Source organism: Gobius niger (assembly GCF_951799975.1).
Source record: "Gobius niger genome assembly, chromosome: 18".
In the NCBI taxonomy this organism is placed as follows: Eukaryota; Metazoa; Chordata; class Actinopteri; order Gobiiformes; family Gobiidae; genus Gobius; species Gobius niger.
The window spans coordinates 1,354,232-1,381,399 of record NC_136869.1 but is presented as its reverse complement, the minus strand read 5'-3'; the positions used below and the strand labels follow the sequence as shown (position 1 = coordinate 1,381,399).

Genomic DNA, 27,168 nt, shown 5'->3' with positions numbered 1-27,168 from the left:
GAAAAAGCCAATCTTTTCTGTCTTTCCAAAAAGCTTAAAACTGTACGGTTGCTCCATGTCGTCATTGGATGATCACAAAGCTGTTAAAACGTAGGATCTCTGTGAGAGAGTTGGTGTATTTGATGCAAACGTATCTCAGTGATTATCTCATGGTGACCGGACTCACGAACCTGACACAGTGTTTTCATGGCGTCCGTTCTTCTGACCCCTTATGTGTGATTTCATGTCGTTACCCTGCACCCCCCGGCTATCTCAGTCGTCGCTCACTCCATGTAAACCTTAAAATAAAAAAAAGGGTACACGTGAACTGGTCTAAGCTCAGGTAAGAACATATCTCAGTCTGGAAACACGGTGTCCTGTTCCTTTAAAGCTCAATAAGCCTGTCAGGGATGAGATATCAGACACTTCCTGGATTAATCTCCAGCTCACGTCTCACAGTGAACTCCATGAAGGTGCATTTCATCTTTAACTTGGTTTAAATATTCTGTGAATTGTAAACTACAGGGTCAGCGGCTTTGAGACACAGCGGGGAGGACGTCATGCGATGATCTGTATGTGTCAGTTTGTAGGGCGTGGTGAACGTTGGCGTTTCGTACGGGACACGGAGGCGGCGTAAACGTGGGCGGAGCTTTGGCGTAACAGAAGTTCCCGCTGCTTTGGCGACGACCTTCAGAGCACGGTTTGGTTGAAGTGTCTCTTTCCGTCCAGATACAGCATCGACTCTGGAAACACAGACAAGGGAGGAGTTTAACGGTTTAACATTTCACTGAACAGTTCATTTGTGAAGCGCGACTATTAGGGATGGGAATCTTAGGCCACTGTCCGATCCGATTCGCATCTCGATACACCTGCCACGATCCGATTCATTTAAGACGCACTTGGTGATACCAGAGCTGCGATGCGATTCGAATCATCACCGAGACCACGATGCATCTGGATCCACACATCTGTAACCACCACCAGCCCGATACGATTCCGTTTAGGCCGATTATCACGATGCACCTCGATGTTTCGTGATCCGCGCTTTGCTTGATGCAATGATTCAACAGAACCAGCTCAAATAAATTAAGATTTGACACATATTCACTATTATTGAGGCCATTAATTGATATTAGACAACTTTAAAGTTAACTACATATTGTTTTATGTAGACTGCATATTTAAACTGTTTGTTGTTTTGTTTCCTATATATTCTATGGGTTTATCCACCTTAAGAATGTTTGTTCTTTAGTTTTTTCAACAATTTTTTGGGGGGGACAATTATTATTAATCTCTGATCTGTTTTGTTAAATTAAAAAGGCGATTGTGTGAATTATTTCCACATTAATAACGCACACAGAAAAGCTCACATGGTTATGCTAATTAGTGGGCGGGGCTCCCGCTTCTGGACTCTTTCTGACTCTTTACGCCTCTAAGTGACATAATGACTTGGGCAAACAAAGATGCTGATCAGGGCGATGTTTGGAATATTTATCAGCGTTTGTTCCTGCAACTTTTCATCGCGTTTTGCACACGGGACGTCCCACATTCAACACAGGCAGAGGCCAAACCTGACTCCACACCGCGGATGTGTTTCTGAACTTCTGCCGCTCAGCCTGGAGTTTACAGGTAAGACACACGCGCTCCTCATGTGCAGGCACGCAGATGAGGCGCGCAGATGAGGCGCGCAGATGAGGTGCGCAGTGGCCCGAGGGGCTTTACATCCGTAACGTATCTAGATTAAACCGATATGAGCGTAAAATCCGATGCATCTTATGTTTCTGCTCTGAACTGCATCGATCTGTGGCTTCTCTGCCGACGCACTCGCATCTCTCGTGCGCAAATCGGCGAATCCATCCCTAGTGACTATAGTTGCTGCCGTTCCCAGCCAGAGCCCCGTCTGGTTCCGCTTCGTTTAGACGCCGGGCGAATTGTAGGCATTGATTTAAACTATCAGCTTGTTCGCTAATCTAGAGAACTATCGCTGTTTTGAGCGTGTTTTTTTGTCACTTCCGTGAGCACCGCTGAAATGGTTACATGTTTGGTGGCCATTGAAGCCCATTGATTTAACGTAGCTACCAGAGGTGACATTAACCGAAAATTCTCCGTCATTTACGGAATATTTTTCTACTTTGACGGAAAATTTCAAAAGCCGTCCGTCATTTTGAAGGATTGAAAATCAAGCCATAAAGAAAATAAAGTTTTTCATAGTCTCTCTCACACAAAGGTGATATTACAAAGTATTGAGTTGAATTTTTGTTATTGACCAAATACTTATTTTCCACCATCATTTACAAATAAATTCTTTAAAAATCCTACAATGTGATTTTTTTTCACATTCTGTCTCTCACAGTTGAAGTGCACCTATGATGAACATTACAGACCTCTGTCATTATTCTAAGTGGGAGAACTTGCACAATTGTTGGCTGACTAAATACTTCTTTGCCCCACTGTATATAAAGTATGTTTTTACTGCCCCGGGCCTCACCTCCGTACGTCTCCGGGACCACGTTGGGGACGTCGCGGTCGGAGGCGAAGGTGAAGTGGAAGACGTTGGTCGTGTTGTGCGTCCGGGTCAAAGGGTCAAAGACCTCGCTGTGAACTCTGACCTGGATGTGCTTCCCCTCAGAGTAACACACCTGCGGGAGAGACGTCAGGTTAGCACTGACATGAAGCGCAGACAAAACGGTAAACGGTCTCGGCTTATAAAGCGCTTTTCCACCTACATTAGGCTCTCAAAGCGCTTTTCCACCTACATTAGGCTCTCAAAGCGCTTTACATACAAATGGCCGTGATCTCAGCCTTCTTCAGACGAAATCCCAAGTCGATAAAGCATCATAGAGCATCATAAAGGGAGAGCTCGGTCTGTTCTTCCTCCCACAGTAAACCTAAGACGTTAACTCATTGACTGCCAATGACGTCTGTAGATGTCATTGTGGTTTTTCCAACGGGAACATCTGCAGCGAAGCCTTGAGCACGTCTGGTGTTCACGTCTTCTTGTGCTGCCTGATGCTGCAGTGCAGGGTCTCAATCTCATGTGGAGCCGGGGCCAAAAATGCAAACCCAGTGTCGGTCGGCGCCGCAACAGATTCAGCCTTTTTTACTAAGCCAATGATGATTTAGCAACTTTTTATTGTTTGCTATAATATATCTTAAAACAAACGGTGCATCACCGATCTGCACATGTTTAAGCTTCTTTTTAAGCATGTTTAAGCCTCAGACAGTTTGTGTTTTTGTAATTAATCTCATGTTGGTTCAGGCATCAGTGAGTCTGGAGTCAGGTCCAGTCTGTGCCGGTTTAGAAAGAAATGCAAAATGTACAGATGTCATTTTAATGTAGTGTAAAAGGCCCAGCCAAGGACTGGAGCTGAAAATCAGCAACAAACTTGTTTTGTTCTGTGTTTATTTACAATTACCCTCAAATAAATATAATGTGTAAATGCCTTTATACAGACTGGGCTGATCTCAGGACACACCGATGTGGAGTCACTGACCTCAGGCCTTTTTCTTACAGTTAAAGAACTGATGGGGCTCATATTTTTTAATGTTAATGATGCTGTAATCATTTGCAGTATTTTTTTTATACATTTCCATATTCTCTATTTTTAATGTAACTATGGATCAGGTCGCACATCGGGCCGCAACTATCGATTAATCTACCGATTATTTTTACGATTAATCGCTTGGCTGTGAATGGTGTATGAAAATGGTATTTTTTCATTTTTTTAATCACATAAGGCTAAAGTGGCATCACTTGAGGAGTGTTGATGGAGTAAACTTAAAGTTTGTTGTGTAAGTGAGTGTTTTTGGAGGCTCTTAGTGCCAGTTCTGCTTTATGACTGGATGAGACACAGACAATATTAGTTAATAATTATGACATTTTCAATGTACAAAACACTAAAGTCCCTAACTTTAAAAACAAAGTTGGTTTCCATCAAAAATAAAAAATGTTTATGTAATTTTGCTCTTTTTAAGTCTGTTTACTAGAAAATACTTTACTTTACGATTACTAAAATAGTTGACAACTATTTCAATAATCGATTAGTTGTCGATTAATCGATTAGTTGTTTCAGCCCTACACACATGTGTCCTTAATACAGATTAAATTCATGGACATGATGATGTAGCTCTGAGAGAAAAGGCTCCTCACTTTACTGTTGTGACGCTTTTAAACACTAACACAAAGTGTTCACTTTGCAAAGTCCTAAAGGTAAAGATGTAAAGCTGCTTTTTGTCTTTCAGCTGCTGTAACTTTTCCAGCTCATGTTAATGTAACAACTGAAGTTTCTCCTCGTGTTCTGAGTCTCCACCTGTTTCAGAAGCTCCTTCCTCTCAGTCGCTGCTTTTAGTCTTTAGTGTCTTTGTTGAATAAAGTTGATAAGTCGTCTGCAGAAGCGCCGCCTCTCCCTCCTGTGTCTGATGTTGTCATTCTCACGTCCGCTATGCTAGTCTTTGGAGTGAAGAGCAGCATTGGTGCTGCCGAGCGGTGCCTCATGGGAAATATAGTTCTAACGTGTTCAATGCAATTTACCGTATAATATAAATAAGAAATCATCTCGCGGGCCGCATTTGGCCCCCGGGCCGCATGCGTGTAGTTCTTTTATTGAGTCACTAGGTGGCAGCTTTGCTCTTTCGTTTTCTCAGCTTTTTGGAGAACAACATTGTGGGTGATTTCACCAATTTTCTACAGACGATTACTAAAGAATGGAAGGAGGTACAAACAAACTTTCTTTTGGTGGGTTTCGTGTTGACATAGACCTAGACCTGAATTTTCTGTGGGTCAAAGTCCTGCAAAGCCTCTGGCAGTGGGAGCTCTCGGATTTGAAAATGGCCGGCAGTCGATGAGTTAAGGACTGAACTAGACACAAATGTCAAAAGCATGATCTGTTTCTTGGACCTGAGAGGAGAGCAGCAGCAAAGAGCCGATGTCCACCGGCTTCTGGAACAAAATGTCGTCGACCGCCACCAGAGTCGGACGGCAGCCTCTGAGGGACAAACAGCAGGGTTTAACACAGAGGAAAACGTTCTTCAGGCTCCATGTTCTTCTGCCTGAGCCGTGACAGAGGCTAAACGTGTATCTTTAAAGGTCACGTTTGGATCAGGCTCCTCCCACATCTGCAGCTCAGTCACAGAGAAGAGCTCGTTTTACTCGACTCCTTCTACCTGGAACAAACTGCAAAAAGATCTGAGCTGATTTCACTTCACGCTTTCATTTGTAACTTTTCAGTGACTGTAACTGTGTGTTCATACATTCCATTATATTATATTATAACCTCTTAACCCCCACCTGAACCTGTCACATATAAACAGAGTTGGACAAGTCAAATTTAAGACTTTTCAACCTCTTAACTCCCGCCTGAACCGAGAGGATCTTTTTATTCACGTCAGATTTTGTTTCTCCATCATTGTTTTGTTGGGTGTTCAACTCATTTTTGTAACTTTTCTGTCATTTTTTGTCACATTTTTGTCATTTTTTGTGACATTTTAGTGACATTTTTTGTCACATTTTTGTCATTTTTTGTCACATTTTTGTCATTTTTTCGTCATTTTTTTAATCACATTTTTGTCATTTTTTGTCATATTTTTTTGTCATTTTTTGTGACTTTTTGTCATTTTTTGTGACATTTTTGTCACATTTTTGTCACATTTTTGTCATTTTTTTAATCACATTTTTGTCAATTTTTGTCACATTTTTTTTATAATTTTTTGTGAAATTTTTTTGTCATTTTTTTGTCATTGTTTTGGTCATTTTATGTCATATTTTTGTCTTTTTTTTTATCACATTTTTGTAATTTTTTGTAATTTTTGTCATTTTTTTTATCACATTTTTGTCATTTTTTGTCACATTTTTTGTCACTTTCTTTTGTCATTTTTTGTGACATTTTTGCCTCTTTTTCATACATTTTTCTGTCAATGTTTTCTCACTTTTTTGTCACATTTCCATCATTGTTTTCGTCTCAGTTCTGTCGCTTTTTCCCACCTTTTTTCCAGAAGCTTTTGCATTGGGGTAAAGCCAAAAACTGGAGAGAATGTGCTCGGTTCAGGCGGGAGTTAAGGGAACAAGACCTTTTTAAGTCCACAAAATCTCACAAATAAGACCTGTTTTTGAACGTGCAATATATAAATGACTGTAAAGAAAATCACTGTCACAAAACTCCAATTCTATCTTGACCTGTTTTGGAGCTATAGAGGAGAGAGGGAGAGGCTAAATGCTAACGCCGTCTGCGCTGTGTTCACGTGACTGAAGATCAGACAGGTCCTAAAGAACTCGTCACAGCTCAGGTAAGAACATATCTCAGTATGGAAAAACGGTGGCCTTTTCCTTTAAATCTGGATTCTTGAATTTAGGAATAAAAGTAGCAGCTCATAGTCCGTAAAGTCGGATAAATAAATGATCCCCATGTTGGCGTCGGACTGAGCTCACCCGAAGGAGCAGGCGTTGGCCCAGCCCAGCTCGTAGGCCTTTCTCATCAGGAAACCTCCGAAAATACGGTTAAAGATGTTCCTCTCCTGAAACAGAGACACAAACCACTGATAAACCACTGATAAACCACTGATAAACCACCGCATGGCAACATGGCCTCTCAGTCACGTGACCTGTGTGGCGGCCATTTTGAATACCGAAGTAGAATTATGCAGCAGTGTTCATTTTGACAACATATTTCATTTTAGTTTTAGTCTTTTTTAGTCAAGATTTAGTCAATTTTTTTTGGCAATTTCAGTCTAGTTTTAGTCGACTAAAATTGCATGTCAATTTTTAGATTAATTTAGTCGAGTTATATTGATAATATTCATTCTAATTATATTTAATGTTGTTCCTCTGCTTCATGGAGCTGCTCCACATGAACAAAGCTCAGAGCTGATCCTTTAACAGAGAATTTACATGATCTGAGGCTCTTTCAGACGCTCAATACAAGTTTGGTTGATTTTAGTCTCTCCTTTTCATTTTTATTTAGTCTGATTTTAGTCGACTAAAATATCTGGACATTTTAGTCACAGTTTTAGTCTCATGAGAAACTTTTAATTTTGTTGTGCAGTTTTTCATCAATTTTTTATCAAATTTGTGTCATTTTTTGTTACATTTTGGTCATTTTTTGTTCTTTTTTTGTGGCACATTTTTGTCATTTTTTCGTAAATTTTTGTCAATTTCTTATGACATTTTTGTGACATTTTTGCCACTTTTTCATCAATTTTTCGTCATTTTTGTGTCATCTTTTGTTACATTTTTGTAATTTTTTCGTCAATTTTTTATCACATTTTTGTCACATTTATTGTCACATTTTTTGTCACATTTTTTGTCACATTTTTTCATTTTTTTGTCACATTTTTTGTCACATTTTTTGTCACATTTTTTGTCACATTTTTTGTCACATTTTTTGTCAACATTTTTTCATTTTTTTGTCACATTTTTTGTCACATTTTTTGTCACATTTTTTGTCAACATTTTTTCATTTTTTTGTCACATTTTTTGTCACATTTTTTGTCACATAAAATATCTGGACATTTTAGTCACAGTTTTAGTCTCATGAACAACTTTTAATTTTGTTGTGCAGTTTTTCATCAATTTTTCATCAAATTTGTGTCATTTTTTGTTACATTTTGGTCATTTTTTGTTATTTTTTTGTGGCACATTTTTGTCAATTTCTTATGACATTTTGTGACATTTTTGCCACTTTTTCATCAATTTTTCGTCATTTTTGTGTCATCTTTTGTTACATTTTTGTCACATTTATTGTCAACATTTTTTCATTTTTTTGTCATTTTTTGTCACATTTTCTGTTACATTTTTGTCATTTTTTCGTCCATTTTTTATCACATTTTTGTCACATTGATTGTCAATTTTTTGTCACATTTTTGTCATTTTTTTGTCACATAAAATATCTGGACATTTTAGTCATAGTTTTAGTCTCATGAGAAACATTTAATTTAGTTGTGCAGTGCAGTTTTTCATCAATTTTTCATCAAATTTGTGTCATTTTTTGTTATTTTTTTGTCAATTTTTGTCAATTTCTTATGACATTTTTGTTACATTTTTGCCACTTTTTCATCCATTTTTTGTCATTTTTTTGTCATTTTTGTTACATTTTTGTAATTTTTTCGTCCATTTTTATCACATTTTTGTCACATTTATTGTCAACATTTTTTCATTTTTTTGTCATTTTTTGTCATTTTTTCGTCTATTTTTTATCACATTTTTGTCATTTTCTGGCACATTTTTGTCATTTTTTTGTCACATAAAATATCTGGACATTTTAGTCAGTTTTAGTCTCATGAGAAACTTTTAATTTAGTTTTAGTCCAATTTTAGTCGTCAAAAATATCACTTTGACTAAAATTAAGACTAAATATTTTAGTCGAGGACATTGACCCTGTTATGCAGAACTACAACATGTACCAACATCTCTGCTCAGGATGAAAATGAAAGACGACTGATCGACAGAAGAATTTTTCTGTGTGAAGAAACTAGATGTTAGCATGCTACCGGTTAGCATTTAGCTTCAACAGCTCAGCTCTGACCTCTCCAAGACAAAGCCCTGAACCACAAACATCTGGATACAACATGTGACAGAGGTCAGAGGTCCGGGCTGTTACTGCAGTATTTCCTCAGCGTTCATACATGTGAGCCACTGTTGATTGATGACAGTTGCTAACCGGTAGCATGCTAACGCTATGAGCAGCTGAAACACTAAAATACCACTGCCTCAGTCGTCTTTCATTTTCATCCTGAGTAGAGATATTGTTACCTGTTGTAGTACTGCGTAATTCTACTGCGGTGTTCAAAATGGCCGCCGGAACTATGCGTGATGTCATTGAGGAGACACTGCAGGTGAATAGGGAAAAAAAGTAAATGTAGAGATTTCAATTTGAAACTTTTGCTGAACATCACAGATATAAATATGAGAAAAAAAAGTATTGCACTTTTTCTGTCATTTTATGTTTTCACAAAAAAATAAGGCATTTTGAGCATTAAAACGGCCAAAATTGCCTATATTTTGGGAAATCAAAATAATGAGTTGAGCCAGATTAAATGTTATGGTTTTATTTTATTGACATATTAGTAACTAAGATTTTGTCAGAGGGATTTTGGATATTTTGTTTAGTTCAATAAACTAATCATCAGTGAAAAAATCTGTAAAAACTCAAATTCCGCCTGTTTTTTTTTTTGTTTCAAAGTTGAATAAATCAGGTTTGGAATTAGATATTAAAAAATCCCTCTGAAAAAACCTTCTAAATCTTGTTGTGTCTCAGCCTGTAAAGTTTGGAGTCTGTGGGAGCTTCTATAAGGGCTCAGGCTCTGCCCGAGTGCGGCTTCTCTCATTCAGAGAAAACCAGCCCTGAAGTTTTGTAGCGAGTGCTCATGCTCGGCCCGTTCTTCCACTTTTCCGCTCCAGCGTCTCGTAGGAGGAAAAACACCATATTTGGGTGAAAGCGTCATCACGGGGCCCCTTAGCAGGACACGTGGATGTCAAATCTGTCAATATTTATGAATGAAAACCCGCGGGAAAGACGGCCTTTCTACTTCCTGGTTACCTCCACCTCGCAGACAAAACATCAGAAAATAAACATCATCATTTTTATATCTGACATGAAAACTAAGATGTAAAGGGAGGAAAATAGATACAAATAATCAATCAATACTTTCACCTGCCGTGTCTCGCCTTAAATGCACAAATACCACAGATTTGCAAACATTCCGTCATTCTTTATCTGCGGTGAACAGGACGTTCCTGAGTGGACCTGCAGTAGCGCGCTCTGACCTGTGGGTGGCAGATCTCCAGCCCCTTCAGTTTGGCGTCCTGCATCCACACGGAGTTGGGAGGGAGCACTCTGCTGCGGAAGCTCACCGTCCTCAAACACACACAGGCCAGAGTTAAGACAAACTTTACAACATTTTAGTTTAATCAGATACTGGGCAGTGATTCCTGGTTCCAACAGTCACAGTTCTAATGATCCTCCTGTTTAATTGATCTGTTTCTTCTTGTACGGCTGTGGCTCTTCAGCTACACATTATTATGTTATAGTTCTTATTTAATAATCCATGTAAACCGCTTAATTAAACTCTTAACTCCCGCCTGAACCGAGAGGATCGTTTTCCATCATTTTTTTGTTGGGTATTCAACTCATTTTTGCAACTTTTTTGTCATTTTTGTGTCATCTTTTGTCACATTTCTGTAATTTTTTCGTCCATTTTTTATCACATTTTTTGTCAATTTTTTGTCAATTTTTTCATCAATTTTTCGTCACTTTTTTTTGTAATTTTTTTGTCACATTTTTATCACATTTTGGTCATTTTTTGTCACATTTGTTGAATTTTTTCATCAATTTTTTTTATCAAATTTGTGTAATTTTTTGTTACATTTGTCATTTTTTCGTAATTTTTTTGTCAATTTCTTATGACATTTTTGTGACATTTTTGCCACTTTTTCATCAATTTTTCGTCACTTTTTTGTCATTTTTGTGTCATCTTTTGTCACATTTTTGTAATTTGTTCGTTCATTTTTTAATCACGTTTTTGTCACATTTTTTGTCATTTTTTTTGTCATTTTTTGTCACATTTTTTTTCATTTTTTTTCCCAATTTTTTGTCACATTTTTGTCATTTTTTTGGTCATTTTTTGTCAATTTCTTGTGACATTTTTGTGACATTTTTGCCACTTTTTCATCAATTTTTCGACACTTTTTTGTCATTTTTGTCTAATTTTTTGTCACATTTGTTTAATTTTTTATCAAATTTGTGTCATTTTTTGTTACATTTGTCATTTTTTCGTAATTTTTTTTGTCAATTTCTTATGATATTTTTGTGACATTTTTGCCAATTTTTCATCAATTTTTCGTCACTTTTTTGTCACATTTCCATCATTGTTTTCATCCCAGTTTTGTTGCTATTTTCTCACCTTTTTTCCAGAAGCTTTTGGACTGGGGTAAAGCCAAACTGGAGAAAATGTGCTCGGTTCAGGTGGGAGTTAAGGGGTTGAAGTGATTCCAGATTCTTTTTGCTGCTTACTTGCGCCCTGACTGGTGACTGGCCTAAATAGCTTTAAGATCAGTAACTGTATCTACTTCCAACATAAACAAAACACGTCCTGCTTGGAGTCAGTGTAATAATCCTCAGTATGTTGCAGCATATGCAGAAAGACTCCTCCTGTATCGATCTGTCTCTGTCGCTCCTCTCTCAGCACAGACGTGATGGAAGAGGCTGAAAACTCAAATACCTAAAGCCTTTTCAAGTCAAATTTCCCACATGTTACTCGTGCAGGTTTCATTAAACATTAAAGAGACTCTGGCTGGTTTGAGGAGGATTAGAGACTTTCATTTCTCTTTTTGCAGAAGACTCGCGTTTGAACAAATCAGTAAAACCAGGAGAGAGGACGAAGATTTCTGCTTTGTCAAATTTTGGCTTCTTTAGATCAGCTCCTCCTGAAGCAGAACGGCTTCACCACAGGGAAACACAGAGGCTGCAGCCGCTTCTCTGTCAGTGTGAATAAACACCTCTGCAGTCTGTCAGAGGCCTTGTTCCTACAGCTGCCAGCAGGAGGCGCTCCAGCCAAGTCGTTAGCTTTACCTTTACCTTTACCTTTACCTTTAGCTTTACCTTTAGCTTTACCTTTAGCTTTACCTTTACCCTTAGCTTCACCTTTAGCTTTACCTTTACCCTTAGCTTCACCTTTAGCTTTAGCTTCACCTTTAGCTTCACCTTTACCTTTACCTTTACCTTTAGCTTTACCTTTAGCTTCACCTTTACCTTTAGCTTTACCTTTAGCTTCACCTTTAGCTTTAGCTTCACCTTTACCTTTAGCTTCACCTTTACCTTTACCTTTAGCTTTACCTTTAGCTTCACCTTTACCTTTAGCTTCACCTTTACCTTTAGCTTTACCTTTAGCTTCACCTTTACCTTCACCTTTACCTTTACCTTTAGCTTTACCTTTACCTTTAGCTTCACCTTTACCTTTAGCTTCACCTTTAGCTTTAGCTTCACCTTTAGCTTCACCTTTACCTTTACCTTTACCTTTAGCTTCACCTTTACCTTTACCTTTACCTTTAGCTTTAGCTTCACCTTTAGCTTCACCTTTACCTTTAGCTTCACCTTTACCTTTAGCTTTACCTTTAGCTTCACCTTTACCTTCACCTTTACCTTTACCTTTAGCTTTACCTTTAGCTTCACCTTCACCTTTAGCTTTACCTTTACCTTTAGCTTCACCTTTACCTTTAGCTTCACCTTTAGCTTCACCTTTACCTTTAGCTTCACCTTTAGCTTCACCTTTACCTTTAGCTTCACCTTTACCTTTAGCTTTACCTTTAGCTTCACCTTTACCTTTAGCTTCACCTTTACCTTTAGCTTCACCTTTACCTTTACCTTTAGATTTACCTTTACCTTTAGCTTTACCTTTACCTTTAGATTTACCTTTACCTTTAGCTTTACCTTTAGCTTCACCTTTACCTTTACCTTTAGCTTTACCTTTAGCTTTACCTTTACCTTTAGCTTTACCTTTAGCTTCACCTTTACCTTTAGCTTCACCTTTACCTTTAGCTTCACCTTTACCTTTACCTTTAGCTTTACCTTTACCTTTACCTTTAGCTTCACCTTTACCTTTAGCTTCACCTTTAGCTTTAGCTTTACCTTTAGCTTTACCTTTAGCTTCACCTTTAGCTTCACCTTTAGCTTCACCTTTAGCTTCACCTTTAGCTTCACCTTTAGCAGGTATCGTTAAAGTAGTGGTATCGGAAAAAAAAAAGCGAATGGTACCCAGCCCTACTTCTAATGCAGATTCATGGTTCTAACTGTGACATTTGGTGTTTGAACCTTTCCAAACCTCCAGGCTGCTGCTCTCTCTGGGCTTTAACGTCACTCACTTGTTGTCCAGCGTGTTGAGGAAGAGGCTGTGGACGATCTTCCTCTCCTCGGCCGTCGGAGCCACTTTGAGCAGAGACGCCGTGCTCAGCTCCACACGCCGAGACTTATTCGCTGGAAAACAACAGGAAAACTGCATTATTGAGAAGAGACTCAGTTTATATTCAGGGTTTGGTGTTGTCCTTGTGTTGCACCTTCTCCTTCCTGGAACAGCTTCTCGTCCTCGGGGCCTTCAGGCTTCAGCGGATTCACGATCGCTGCTCTGGGATCAGGAAACAAACTTTAACATCTGCACTGATCCGCGTCAGTCCATTCTGTTCAGGTTCACCTCTTGTTCTCCGGGTCTCGGGCGACCATCACAAACGTGGCGTCTAGAACCGGGGCGTAGGCGCCGTCTCTGTACTGCGGCACGAGCGGAAAGAGGAAACGGATACGGGTCAGGATCAAAGGAAACAGACAGGTCCAGGAGCATCAACATCTGAGAGGGATGTGAGCTCATGTGAGAGACGGTTATAAAGGCCAGAGGGAAATGTAATGTTTTCTGTCGTTATACGTTTGCTTTTTTCATTATACGTATGCTTTAACCTCTTAACTCCCGCCTGAACCGAGAGGATCTTTTTCCTCACGTTATATTTTCAACTCATTTTTGTAACTTTGTCATTTTTTCTCACATTTTTTTTTTATCAATTTTTTGTCACATTTTTTTGTCATTTTTTTGTCCGATTTTTGTCATTTTTTTTTATCATATTTTTGTCATTTTTTGTCATTTTTTAATCATATTTTTGTCATTTTTTTGTTAGATTTTTGTCATTTTTTGTCACATTTTTTGTCACATTTTTGTCATTTTTTTGTCATTTTTTTGTCATTTTTTAATCATATTTTTGTTAGATTTTTGTCATTTTTTTGTCATTTTTTGTCACATTTTTTTGTCATTTTTTAATCAGATTTTTGTCATTTTTTGTCATTTTTAAATCAACTTTTTGTAATTTTTTTTGTCAATTTTTTAATCAATTTTTTGTCATTTTTTGTCAAATTTTTGTCAATTTCTTGTAACATTTTTGCCTCTAGGGTTAGTGGTAAACTCAGTGTTAACTCTGGTCTACAAAGCCAGATCACTTTCCATCAGGGTGGACCTCCATGGAAACCTGCTCTGGACCGGGCTTAGTTCCAGAAGTTCACATGACGTTGTAGAACAGGGGTAGGAAATGTCAGGCCCGGGGGCAAAATCCGGCCATCCAGCACAGAACCTCTGGCCCCCAATGATTTTGAGAATTATTATTATGCAAATAAGAGCAAATACCTGTTTAATCTCTTCACTCCCGCCTGAACCGAGAGGATCTTTTTCCTCACGTCATCAGGTTTTTTTTCCATCATTTTTTTGTTGGGTATTCAACTCATTTTTGCAACTTTTTTGTCTTTTTTTTGTCCATTTTTTGTAATTTTCTTGTCACATTTTTGTCACATTTTGTCATTTTTTTGTACATTTTTATCACATTTTTTGTCAATTGTTTGTCTTTTTTTGTCATTTTTTTGTCATTCTTTTATCACATTTTTGCAACTTTTTTGTCATTTTTTTGTCATTTTTTTATCACATTTTTGCAACTTTTTTGTCATTTTTTTGTCATTCTTTTATCACATTTTTGCAACTTTTTTGTCATTTTTTTGTCATTTTTTGTCAATTTTTTATCACATTTTTGTCAAATTTTTGTCATTTTTTTTCATTTGTTTGTCAATTCTTTTTAATTTTTTGTCAATTTTTTTTAATTTTTTGTCACATTTTTGTTGAATTTTTGTCACTTTTTGGCTGAAGTTTTTGTTGAGTTTTTGTTGAATTTTTGTCACATAATGTTCACCAGCTATGATGATGCTGTTTTTTGGTACATTATTCTTTGAACCTGCATTACTCTTTAAACCGTCAGTTTTGATGAGGAAGTTACAGTAGTTTCCACGTGCAGCGTCTTGGATGTGTTTATGGAGACGAACCTGTGCCATGTGCATCTTGGCTTCGATGGACGTCCGGCCGACCCACGTCACGTGACCCGTGAACTTAATGTCGCAGTCCGGGTAGATCACGTGATGCCTCATGTCTGAGAAAAAACATACAAATGAAAGAATCCTCTGCTGTGTTTGAGGTTTCAAGCAGCTCCAGAGGCTGAAGGCGAGAGGCTGCAGGAAACACACACTTCCCACACTGGTCAGTTTGGAGATTTGTGTTTAGTTAAAGACCAAGCTCCTCCTGAGACCCTGAGACCTCATACACAATCTCTTGACACAGTGATAGTCACATTTGTCCATCTTTGACCCGTTTGGGGACACTGCCCACGCCATCTTGTGGTGATGTCATAACATTACACCAGTGTCAGTGAGAAGACGATGGCGGGAATATCAGCAAAATCCTTCTACACCAGAAAGAAAAATGATCCAGGAAAAAAATCTATCCAAATGATATGAATAAAAGACATTTATTTATGTCCAACACTGTCTCTATCGTCATGTGGGGATTAAAGTTTCACATATATTAGTAACTGTAGCCGCTCGGACATCAGTGAATGTGAAGCACTGGGACGATATAACATTATCTATTCACCATGTGGTTAAACCTGGGACTATTTACATGGTTTACAGTTGTAAATAGTTATTGTGGCACATTTGCAGAGTCATGTTGTACAGTTGTAAATCTTATACTAAAATACTAAGTGGTAAATTGTCGTAGAAATAAACGCTATTTAGCCCCGCCTCTATGATAGCATCTGTCTCAGATGTAGATTTTAGTTTATTTTTTGTATATTTTTATTCTTTTCTCGATCCGATACTGATATTCGATATTGGAGCCGACACTGGAAAAAATACAACACTGGGTATTGGCTACAAATATCCGATACTGAACCGATACCAGTTTTGTCTCTCATCACCTGAAAAACACAACTTTTACTAAGTCTGAGTGAATATGGGCTGCAGATCATTCTGAAGCTTTGGACCTGGAGAATTCAACCTCTTAACCTTAACTACTTATTATATTAAGCTGAAGTTTTGAATTTTGACTAATTAGGACCTTCTGGCCCTTAACAGCAAATGATTTTTCATAAGGTTCTGATAGACCCACTGTCCTCACAGGAGGAAAAACTACTTCCTGTACAACATCACATTTTAGTTCTTATACTTATTAGGTCCTACTGATCCCAAGTATCAAGAACAATTATAAAATGCTCACCAGACAAACTCTCGGGCCTCAGGAGGATGTTTACTTCATGTTTCCGTCTAAGCACAAACCCTGCCGCGTCTCGCCTTCACGTTCGTTACAAACGGCTGAACTCGAACAGAACGAGACTCACCGATCTTGTCGACGAGCGCGGTGACGATGGACAGCGGAGACCTCTTCAGCGCCGGGTTATACGTGTGCGAGTACGAGATCAGCACTGCCACAAAACACATCACGAGTCACGACTGAAACCTGAAAACACCGAGACGAAGGAGGAAACTCACCCGCCAAACTGTCCAGGTCCTCCAGGATCCTCCCGAACCTGCCCAGGAGCACAAGCACGGGGAAGAAAGGAGTGTCAGGGGCAGGGGTGGGCTCCGGCGCAGCAGTCGTAGTACTGTAGTCGTAGTACTGTAGTAGTCGTAGTACTGTAGTAGGAGTAGCCGTACCTGACAGTGTTGTGGAAGGTGAGGTACTTCTCCCTCAGCAGTGGCTCCGAGCCCAGGGGCAGATGAACCTCCAGGAAACTGTCCTTCATGGACTTGGACGGCAGGTCGCTCTGGGACTTCACCAACATGGAGGACAGAGACGCCCGCTCCGCCATCGCCTGCTGGTGGTCACTGCACCGGCAGATGAAAATTATTGTAATGGAATCAGTTAGTTTTATTTGTTGCGCAATGAGGTCACCTAGTGGTGAAACATTAGTACTGCGGTTTAATTGAAAAATTGTTCGCCTCGGGGTCCCCCCAGAACAGCTGGAGGAGGTGTGTGTGGATCGGGAAGTTTGGGCATCTCTGCTGAGTTTTTGTTGAGTTTTTGTTGAATTTTTGTTGATTTTTTGTTGAATTTTTGTTGAATTTTTGTTGAATTTTTGTCATTTTTTTGTTGAATTTTTGTTGAATTTTTGTTGAATTTTTGTTGAATTTTTGTTGAATTTTTGTTGAATTTTTGTTGAATTTTTGTCATTTTTTTGTTGAATTTTTGTCACATTTTTGTTGAATTTTTGTCACATTTTTGTTGAATTTTTGTCATTTTTTTGTTGAATTTTTGTCACATTTTTGTCATTTTTTTGTTGAATTTTTGTTGAATTTTTGTTGAATTTTTGTCATCGCCTGCTGGTGGTCACTGCACCGGCAAATAACAATTATTGTAATGGAATCAGTTTGTTTTATTTGTTGCGCAATGAGGTCACCTAGTGGTGAGTCGCCTCGGGGTCCCCCCAGAACAGCTGGAGGAGGTGTGTGTGGATCGGGAAGTTTGGGCATCTCTGCTGAGTTTTTGTTGAGTTTTTGTTGAATTTTTGTTGAATTTTTGTTGAATTTTTTTTTAAATTTTTGTCACATTTGTGTTGAATTTTTGTCACATTTTTGTTGAATTTTTGTCACATTTTTGTCACATTTTTGTTGAATTTTTGTTGAATTTTTGTCATTTTTTTGTTGAATTTTTGTTGAATTTTTGTCATTTTTTTGTTGAATTTTTGTCATTTTTTTGTTGAATTTTTGTCACATTTTTGTTGAATTTTTGTCACATTTTTGTTGAATTTTTGTCACATTTTTGTCACATTTTTGTCATTTTTTTGTTGAATTTTTGTTGAATTTTTGTTGAATTTTTGTTGAATTTTTGTTGAATTTTTGTCATCGCCTGCTGGTGGTCACTGCACCGGCAAATAACAATTATTGTAATGGAATCAGTTTGTTTTATTTGTTGCGCAATGAGGTCACCTAGTGGTGAGTCGCCTCGGGGTCCCCCCAGAACAGCTGGAGGAGGTGTGTGTGGATCGGGAAGTTTGGGCATCTCTGCTGAGTTTTTGTTGAGTTTTTTTTTTTTTTTTGTCACATTTTTGTTGAATTTTTCTCATATTTTTGTTGAATTTTTGTCATTTTTTTGTTGAATTTTTGTCACATTTTTGTTGAATTTTTGTCACATTTTTGTTGAATTTTTGTTGAATTTTTGTCACATTTTTGTTGAATTTTTGTCACAGTTTTGTCACATTTTGGATGAATTTTTGTCACATTTTTGTTGAATTTTTGTCACATTTTGGTTGAATTTTTGTCACATTTTGGTTGAATTTTTGTCATTTTTTTGTTGCGTTTACATCCTTGTTTTCTTATTTTTTGTGGCTGTTTTGGTGCTTGTTTCCCCAAGAAGCTTTTAGATTAGGGTAAAGCCAAACTGGAGAAAATGGGCTCCGTTCAGGTGGGAGTTAAGAGCTTAAACACTGTTAAACACTGACTGTTTCTGCCTAAATGAACAGGACGATAAAACGAGCGTCTTCACGACATCCATTTCGGGTTTTGTTTTTATGAATCCATTTTTTTTGACCCATCTGACTCTCTGTTGGTTGATTCTTCCTGTTCCGGACTCACCTCCAGTTTGTGGAAGCGCCGACGATCTCCCTGAGCCTGTTCCTCACTGAAACGACAAGACTGGAGTCAGATCACAGTCTCCAGAGCCTGAGCAGAAACAGCTGAGGAGCAGCAGACGCAGAGGAAACAGCAGAGCAGCCTTTACTGGAGGAAGACACAAGGTTACGGGAAAAGAAACTGGAGCTTCCTGTCTGAGTGCGTTAATGAAACTGCCAGAAAGAACCGATAAATCGTCTAAATAAAAACATAGCTCAGATTTCAGAGGGGTAAACTACGAACTATCCCTCTAGGGTTAGTGGTAAACTCAGGGTTAACTCTGGTCTACAAAGCCAGATCACTTTCCATCAGGGTAGACCTCCATGGAAACCTGCTCTGGACCGGGTTTAGTTCCAGAAGTTCACATGACGTTGTAGAACAGGGTTCTGGCCCGGGGGCAAAATCCAGCCATCCAGCACAGAACCTCTGGCCCCCAATGATTTTGAGAATTATTATTATGCAAATAAGAGCGCAAATACCTGTTTAACCTCTTAACTCCCGCCTGAACAGAGAGGATCTTTTTCCTCACGTCATCAGGTTTTTTTTTCCATCATTTTTTTGTGGGTTTTCAACTCATTTTTGCAACTTTTTTGTCATTTTTTGTCAATTTTTTGTATTTTTTTAGTCAAATTTTTATCACATTTTTGTCATTTTTTGGTCACATTTTTGTCTTTTTTTTTGTCAATTTTTATCACATTTTTTGTCAATTGTCATTTTTTTTTCCTTTTTTGTCATTTTTTCGTCAATCTTTTATCACATTTTTGCAACTTTTTTGTCATTTTTTCCAACTTTTTTTGTCAAATTTTTATCAATTTTTTGTAATTTTTTGTCATTTTTTTGTCATTTTTTGTCAATCTTTTATCACATTTTTGTCATTTTTTTTGTTACATTTTTGTCATTTTTTTTGTTACATTTTTTTGTCACATTTTTGTCTTTTTTTGTAAATTTTGATCACATTTTTTGTCAATTGTCATTTTTTTTGTCCTTTTTTTGTCAATTTTTTAGTCATTTTGTGTCACATTTTTGTCATTTTTTGGTCACATTTTTGTCTTTTTTTTGTAAATTTTTATCACATTTTTGCAACTTTTTTGTCATTTTTTTGTCAATTTTTTCAACTTTTTTTGTCCAATTTTTATCACATTTTTGTCATTTTTTTGTTACATTTTGGTCACTTTTGGGTCATTTTTTTGTCATTTTTTTGTCATTTTTTGTCACATTTTTTGTCACATTTTTGTCATTTTTTTATCACATTGTTATAATTTTTTCATAAATTTTGTAGCAAATTTTTGTCATTTTTTTGTTACATTTTTGTCATTTTTGGGTCATTTTTTTGTCCATTTTTTGTCAATTTCTTGTGACATTTTTGCCACTTTTCATCAATCTTTCGTCACTTTTTTGTCAATTTCCATCATTGTTTTCGTCTCAGTTTTGTTGCTATTTTCACTGATTTTTTCCCAGAAGCTTTTGGATTGGGGTAAAGCCAAACTGGAGAAAATGTGCTCGGTTCAGGCGGGAGTTAAGGGGTTAAGTAGCCTAAAAATGTGAGATATAGTGTCAGTATTTTATCGTGAGAGCAGCAGATCTGTGGAGCTCCTCTCCCCTCTATTAAGGAGATGTTCTCAGCCCGTCTCACCCGCAAAGCCGTCAAAATCGCCAGAGACCCTTCGCACCATCACAGTCTCTTCAAGGTTATGCCTTCAGGGAGGAGACTGCGGATTCTACGTGTCAGTTCCAGTCGACTGAGGAACAGTTTCGTACACAGGGCCATCGGGAAGCTGAACTACTCTTACTTTCGGCTACAATGGTGAGGTACGGCCCCTGGTGTTTTGGCAAAGATGAAAATCTCCTTCCATGAGACAAACTTGCCTACCCCGTTGTAGAATGTCGTCAACGCAAACTATTAATTAGCTTCACATTAACCCGTTAACTCCCACCTGAACCGAGCACATTTTCTCCAGTTTGGCTTTACCCCAATCCAAAAGCCTCTGGAAAAAAGGTGTGAAAATGGCAACATAACTGAGATGAAAACAATGATGGAAATGTGACAAAAAAGTGAGAAAACATTGACAAAAAATTGATGAAAAAGTGGCAAAAATGTCACAAAAATGTCAAAAAAAATGTCACAAGAAGGTGACAAAAAATTGACGAAAAAACTACAAAAATGTCACACAAAAAATACAAAAAAATGACAAAAATGTGACAAAAAATTACAAAAATGTGATAAAAAAAAATTACAAAAATGTGATAAAAAAAATGGACAAAAAAATGACAAAAAATTGACAAAATGTGACAAAAAAATTACAAAAATGTGATAAAAATGTGACAAAAAATGACAAATAAAGTTACAGAAATGAGTTGAATACCCAACAAAAATATGATGGAACAAAAATCAGATGACGTGAAGAAAAAGATCCTCTCGGTTCAGGCGGGAGTTAAGAGGTTAAACAACTTCATTTTCAAGACACTCTGATCCAAGGACCGAGTTCAGCGAGTTAATGCTTTGACGCTGCTTCTCCAAAAAAATCCATACTGAAATTCCAGACTTTCAGGCCAATGACCCCGAGATACTTTGAGACTCCGATAACAAGAGCTCTGGGAGGTTTGGAAAACAATAAAGAGGTGACAGAGTCGGGAGAGGAGATGAACAAACGAGGGGTAGTGAGGTTGTGGTAGAAAAGGTGGAGGAGAGAGAAGCTGCAGAGGTGGAACATCTGCTGAAGAGAGCGTTCAGTCACATGACAATTAGCCGGGATTACACCAGAGGGAGCAGAGAGAAGGTGATTGGTTTACCATTGGACACATGTAACAGAGGGTTTCCTGTGGAGACAAACAGCCACACGTGAGAACCGCCGCGCTTTTCAAATCCTAACACGTTTATCGACTAGAACCAGGAAGCACAACAATAATGTTCATTTACTCCATAAAATACGAGTTATTTTAAATGAAACAACCGAGACACTTCCTTTAACGCCGTCCCTGGACCAACAGCATCAACACGTGGATCTAAAGGACCAAAGGTTAAAGGGACATTTCAGGAAGTTTGAGCCTCATTTCCTCGTTATCCAGAGGGTTTATGGAGATATATGTTTTAATTCATGCAGTTCTTATATTTGAAGAGTATAGTGGTGCTAGGCTAGTGCTAAGCTAGTACTAGGCTAGGCTTGTGCTAGGCTAGTTTCTCGGCTAGTGCTAGGCTAGGCTTGTGCTCGGCTAGTGGTCGGCTAGGCTAGTGCTAGGCTAGGCTTGTGCTAGGCTAGTGCTCAGTTAGTGCTCAGCTAGTGCTAGGCTAGGCTTGTGCTAGGCTAGTGCTCAGGTAGTGCTCAGCTAGTGCTAGGCTAGTGCCCGGCTAGGCTTGTGCTCAGCTTGTGCTCAGCTTGTGCTAGGCTAGTGCTCAGTTAGTGCTCAGCTAGTGCTAGGCTAGGCTTGTGCTAGGCTAGTGCCCGGCTAGGCTAGTGCTCAGCTTGTGCTCGGCTTGTGCTAGGCTAGTGCTCAGTTAGTGCTCAGCTAGTGCTAGGCTAGGCTTGTGCTAGGCTAGTGCTCAGTTAGTGCTCAGCTAGTGCCCGGCTAGGCTTGTGCTCAGCTTGTGCTCAGCTAGTGCTAGGCTAGTGCTCAGCTAGTGCTAGTGTGACGCACACAAAATGTGCAGTCACATTTTTTATGTTATTTTATAATCAGAGTATTTTTAGTTAGTTAGAACTTCAGTTAACACGGGACTTTATAATTCAATGTATTAATGTCTTTCTTTGATTCTGAGGTTAATGCAATATTGGGGTGCGCCACAAGGGGGCAATGTAGTGAGGAAGCAGCGGAACCGCCAGGCGGGGTCCTTCTTGTCAACACGTTTGCGGCCTTCCCTCATACATGAAGCGAGGCTGCATCGAACAAAGCTCACTGCCTCTTGTCTCATCATTTCTTCAGGTAGTAATGTATAAAGCACATACAATATCACATACAAGATTGTTTACTATTGTGGTTGTTTATAGCCATTTTTCAAGTAGTTTGGTAAAGCTAGATTACGTCAGTATGCTGTTTGGTATCGCGGCCGTTGTAGTAAGGCTACTATGAGGTCGTGTAATGGCGGCGCCCATCCGTAACTTGAACTCTCTCCGTAACAAGAACATAAGCTCCGAGACATTGTTGAAAAGTGTAATTAATGTTTAAATGCTAGACTGGCTTTTTTGGATATATTTTTGGTTCCGTAATTTTGTATAAAAAAATGAACATTGATTAGCAGACCAAGCGATTGTACTTAAACATAAACATTATTTTAGTTGTACTCAAGTAACAAAATAAGTTTTAAAAAAAAGTAGAAAACTACATATGTAAATAGATATAAGTGAAAGCACTATTTTCTGGTGAAAATTGCTAAAGCTAAAAGTAACATAGTGATAAACCAGATAAGATAGTAACAAGGTACTTGTACAGTATAAAGGTTACACGTGATTATTGAAATAAAAGGTGAAACATGATTAGACAAAGTAAAAGTATACATGATTTTTGGTAAATACAGAAATGTAATGTATGTGAATATAATTTAATTAAATATACATGAAGCGAGGCTGCATCGAACAAAGCGTACTGCCTCTTGTCTCATCATTTCTTCCATTTATTCAGATGGTTTTTCTGGTGCTGGTCTGCCCCTAGACCGGACCCTTAACACTAGGCTAGTGCTCAGTTAGTGCTCCGCTAGTGCTAGGCTAGTGCTAGGCTAGTGCTAGGCTAGTGCTAGGCTAGTGCATGTCTATGGTAACTAGTAGCCTGCATTAGAAACCTCGTCCTCCAAACGTTGCCATATCTGATTTGCAGAAGCTCCTTTGTGAATTCCACGTGTAGTGATGCGGCCGCAGGTAAACAAACGACTGTAGATCCGGTAACCGAGCAGATCACTCCGCCGCGGCGTAGCTACAACCAGGAAGCTAAAGCTGCTCAAACATAAGTTCTTTTAAATGCAAAATGGTTATATTTAAAACATTATTCAGTCACACAGACGTTTATATGGTCGTCTGGCGTGTGATTTACCTCAGGTGCACTTGCTTTTAACGCAGGCTACTAGTTACCATAGACATGCACTAGCCTAGCACTAGCCTAGCGCCACTAAACTCTTCAAATACAAGAACTGCATGAATTAAAACATATATATAAGTATCTCCAGAAATCCCAAACCCTCTGGATAACTAGGAAATGAGGCCCTATGTCACTTTCTGTTTCTGTAAATAGATTTCATTTTTTGTACCCTTTAACTGAATTAAAAGCAGCATAGTGTTGGAATAATGCTTTGATTGTGAAACATCTTTAATTTGAGCTAAATACAAACATAAATACTTGGTTAAAGTTTAATATTTTGTCTCCCGTGTTGAGTTGATTCCAAAGTAAAAACTCATAAAATCATAGCGTCGTCTGTGACCTTCTTTCATGTCGGGAGCTCGTCCGGACCTGGAGCAAAACGTCCGCGAGGTGAGCGCCGCTGCCACTCGCCAACACCGCAACCTGGAGACAGGAAACAGGAAGCAGACGTGAGGAAACAGGAAGCAGACGTGAGGAAACAGGAAACAGACATGAGGAAACAGAGACATGAGGAAACAGAGATATGAGGAAACAGAGACATGAGGAAACAGAGACATGAGGAAACAGAGACATGAGGAAACAGAGACATGAGGAAACAGAGATATGAGGAAACAGAGACATGAGGAAACAGAGACATGAGGAAACAGAGACATGAGGAAACAGGAAACAGAGACATGAGGAAACAGGAAACAGAGATATGAGGAAACAGAGACATGAGGAAACAGGAAACAGAGACATGAGGAAACAGGAAACAGAGACATGAGGAAACAGAGACATGAGGAAACAGAGACATGAGGAAACAGAGATATGAGGAAACAGAGATATGAGGAAACAGAGACATGAGGAAACAGAGACATGAGGAAACAGGAAACAGAGACATGAGGAAACAGGAAACAGAGACATGAGGAAACAGAGACATGAGGAAACAGGAAACAGAGACGTGAGGAAACAGAGACATGAGGAAACAGAGACATGAGGAAACAGGAAACAGAGACATGAGGAAACAGAGTCATGAGGAAACAGGAAACAGAGACATGAGGAAACAGGAAACAGAGACATGAGCAAGAACTTGTTCATATATTTTTATTTTGCAGAATTTTTCTCATGGTTCTTCGGAACCATAAGTGATAGAGATTTAACGTTTTGTTGTTTTGGAATCTGCTGATATTTGTCTTTCAAAAGAGCTCCCTCTTAAGTACCTACATCAGCCCTACGCCCCAAAGAAGCGCCCCCTGCTGTCACAGTTCAACACTGACACATTTTACAGTTTAGGAGCATCAGACACGGGATTATAGACAATCGGTCAAAAATATCGGCCGTGAATATCGGCATCGGCCTTAGAAAAAACACATGAGTCGACCTTTACTCATTTCCATCCATTGTTCCTTGATGTAAAGCACTTTGGGTAATAAGACTATATAAACTTTAGACTTTTTACAATCACCATTAACTTTAAATAAAGTTGGATTGGATTATAGATAGTTTTGAACCGAGCACGCTCTCCAGTTTGGTTTCACCCAAATCTAAAAGCTACTTGAACAAAGTGTCAAAATAGAAACAAAATAGTGACAAAAATATGACAAAACGCCACGAAAGAACAACAGAAAAGTTATGAAAACGCACCAAAAAAAGCGAAGAAAAAAAAGTGAGACAATGTAGGGCTGTGCAATCACTCAAAACTCGCTTTTGATTATTACACTCAGCAGGGGGCAGGTGTGAAACAGAGACCTCTCCTTAATTGAGGCAAACTTTAAATCATTTGTTCTATCAAAAGGAACAGGCCACCGTTTAGACGAGTTGATGTGTACCTGTCTGGTCTTTGCGTGTGCCCTCAGTCACGCAAGACGACTAAAGATGTTGCTAACATTTGGCCGCTCCCAGTGTATTCCTATGGCTCCAAACGGGGGTGAAGTTGGAAGCGACCGAGCTCTTCCACGGACACCAGACAGGTACGGATCAACTCGTCTAAACTCAGGTAAGAACATATCTCCGTATGAACCGCCTATAAAGCCTTAAAATGCTTCAGTATAAGACAACTATTGTTTGGTCAAATCTGGCCCAGTGAAAACAATAGCAAACTAGGGCTGCTCGATTATTGAAAAAATAATAATCACGATTATTTTTGTCATAATTGAAATCACGATTATTCAAATGATTATTTGTTGCTTTTAAAAAAATCCAGCCAAAAAGTGACAAAAATCCATCAAAAAAAAGACAAAAATAAATCCATCAAAAAAAAGACAAAAATCCATCAAAAAAAAGACAAAAATACATCAAAAAAAAGACAAAAATCCGTCAAAAAAAGACAAAAATCCATCAAAAAAGTGACAAAAATCCATTAAAAAAAATGACAAAAATCCATTAAAAAAAAAGACAAATATCCATCAAAAAAAGACAAAAATCCATCAAAAAAGTGACAAAAATCCATTAAAAAAAGACAAATATCCATCAAAAAAAGACAAAAATCCATCAAAAAAATGACAAAAATCCATTAAAAAAAGACAAATATCCATCAAAAAAAGACAAAAATCCATCAAAAAAGTGACAAAAATCCATTAAAAAAAGACAAATATCCATCAAAAAAAGACAAAAATCCATCAAAAAAGTGACAAAAATCCATTAAAAAAAGACAAATATCCATCAAAAAAAGACAAATATCCATCAAAAAAAGACAAAAATCCATCAAAAAAATGACAAAAATCCATTAAAAAAAAAGACAAAAATCCGTCAAAAAAAGACAAAAATCCATCAAAAAAGTGACAAAAATCCATTAAAAAAAATGACAAAAATCCATTAAAAAAAAAGACAAAAATCCATCAAAAAAAGACAAAAATCCAGCAAAAAAAGACAAAAATCCAGTAAAAAAAAGACAAAAATCCAGTAAAAAAAGACAAAAATCCAGCAAAAATCCAGTAAAAAAGTGACAAAAATCCATCATAAAAATTACTAAAATCCAGCAAAAAAGTGACAAAAATTAAAAAAAGTGAAAAAAAAAGAAAAAAAAATTGGAATTTTTTTGTTGATTTTTTGATTTCTTTTTCTTCGATTTTTTTCGATTATGCTAATTTTGTAATCGTTTACTGTTGTAATCGAAATCGTAATCGAATTTCGATTAATTGCACAGCCCTATAGCAAACTGTAGAACATGTGCTCGGTGCAGGTGGGGGTTAAGAGGTTAAACCCGCAGAAACGATCTACAATCTCACGATCTCACATTTTTTCCGTTTCAACAATAATCCGACACTCCTTTATTTACTCAAAGTGCCCACGCCCAAAACTAAGAGGAAACCCTTCAAAAGTCCGCGTGGCTGGACAAGTGTGCAGATTTTCAGAGAGAATCCGACGCTTCAGACTCAGAGAAACACAAAAAAACAGCAAAGTTCTTAAAGCTGAAACTTAAACATGAGAGAAAGTCTGGTAAACATGAATAACTGTGCTCGGATACGCTAAGCTAGTGGAGTTAGCCCCGACAGACAGCGCGTCCTGAACCGAGGCTTTCCAAAGGTGATACCCGGCCTGAGGTGCACTGACCTGGGGGGGAACATCGTGGCGGGGGCGGCGGGCAGAGCTGGAGACGGAGGGCGGAGGACTGGAGCTCTCACAGCGGGAGACGAGCAGCTGAAGCTTCGGCTGCTCCAGCGGAAAACCAGCACTTCCGTGTTGACGCTTCGCTCTG

At 38.2% G+C, this 27,168-nt stretch overlaps 1 protein-coding gene across 2 annotated transcripts; it reads right to left on the bottom strand.

The window, feature by feature from the left end:
• Window positions 1–584: 584 nt before the first annotated feature.
• On the bottom strand, window positions 585–27,168 carry acot9.1 (acyl-CoA thioesterase 9, tandem duplicate 1). Of its 2 annotated transcripts, XM_079576531.1 has the most exons (16): window positions 27,024–27,168; window positions 23,833–23,915; window positions 21,219–21,245; window positions 18,393–18,438; window positions 16,476–16,646; window positions 16,311–16,348; window positions 16,160–16,243; window positions 14,811–14,914; window positions 13,156–13,229; window positions 13,022–13,089; window positions 12,830–12,941; window positions 9,737–9,827; window positions 6,404–6,489; window positions 4,877–4,964; window positions 2,468–2,618; window positions 585–722 (listed from the first exon to the last, which is right to left on the bottom strand). In XM_079576531.1, exons 1-16 carry the CDS (start codon window positions 27,035–27,037, stop codon window positions 670–672), a joined length of 1,290 nt encoding a protein of 429 aa, XP_079432657.1. In that variant the 5' UTR covers window positions 27,038–27,168; the 3' UTR covers window positions 585–669. The 2 variants fall into 2 exon arrangements, with proteins under 2 accessions (XP_079432657.1, XP_079432658.1); XM_079576532.1 differs by lacking the exon at window positions 21,219–21,245.

Bases quoted from the DNA above. Each gene is read 5' to 3' on its own strand.
- acot9.1 (XM_079576531.1), bottom strand. The intron at 13,230-14,810 runs GTTCGTCTCCAT...CTCGTGCCGCAG, and splicing joins CCAAGATGCACATGGCACAG to TACAGAGACGGCGCCTACGC. The intron at 12,942-13,021 runs GTGCAACACAAG...GTTGTTTTCCAG, and splicing joins GCTGTTCCAGGAAGGAGAAG to CGAATAAGTCTCGGCGTGTG.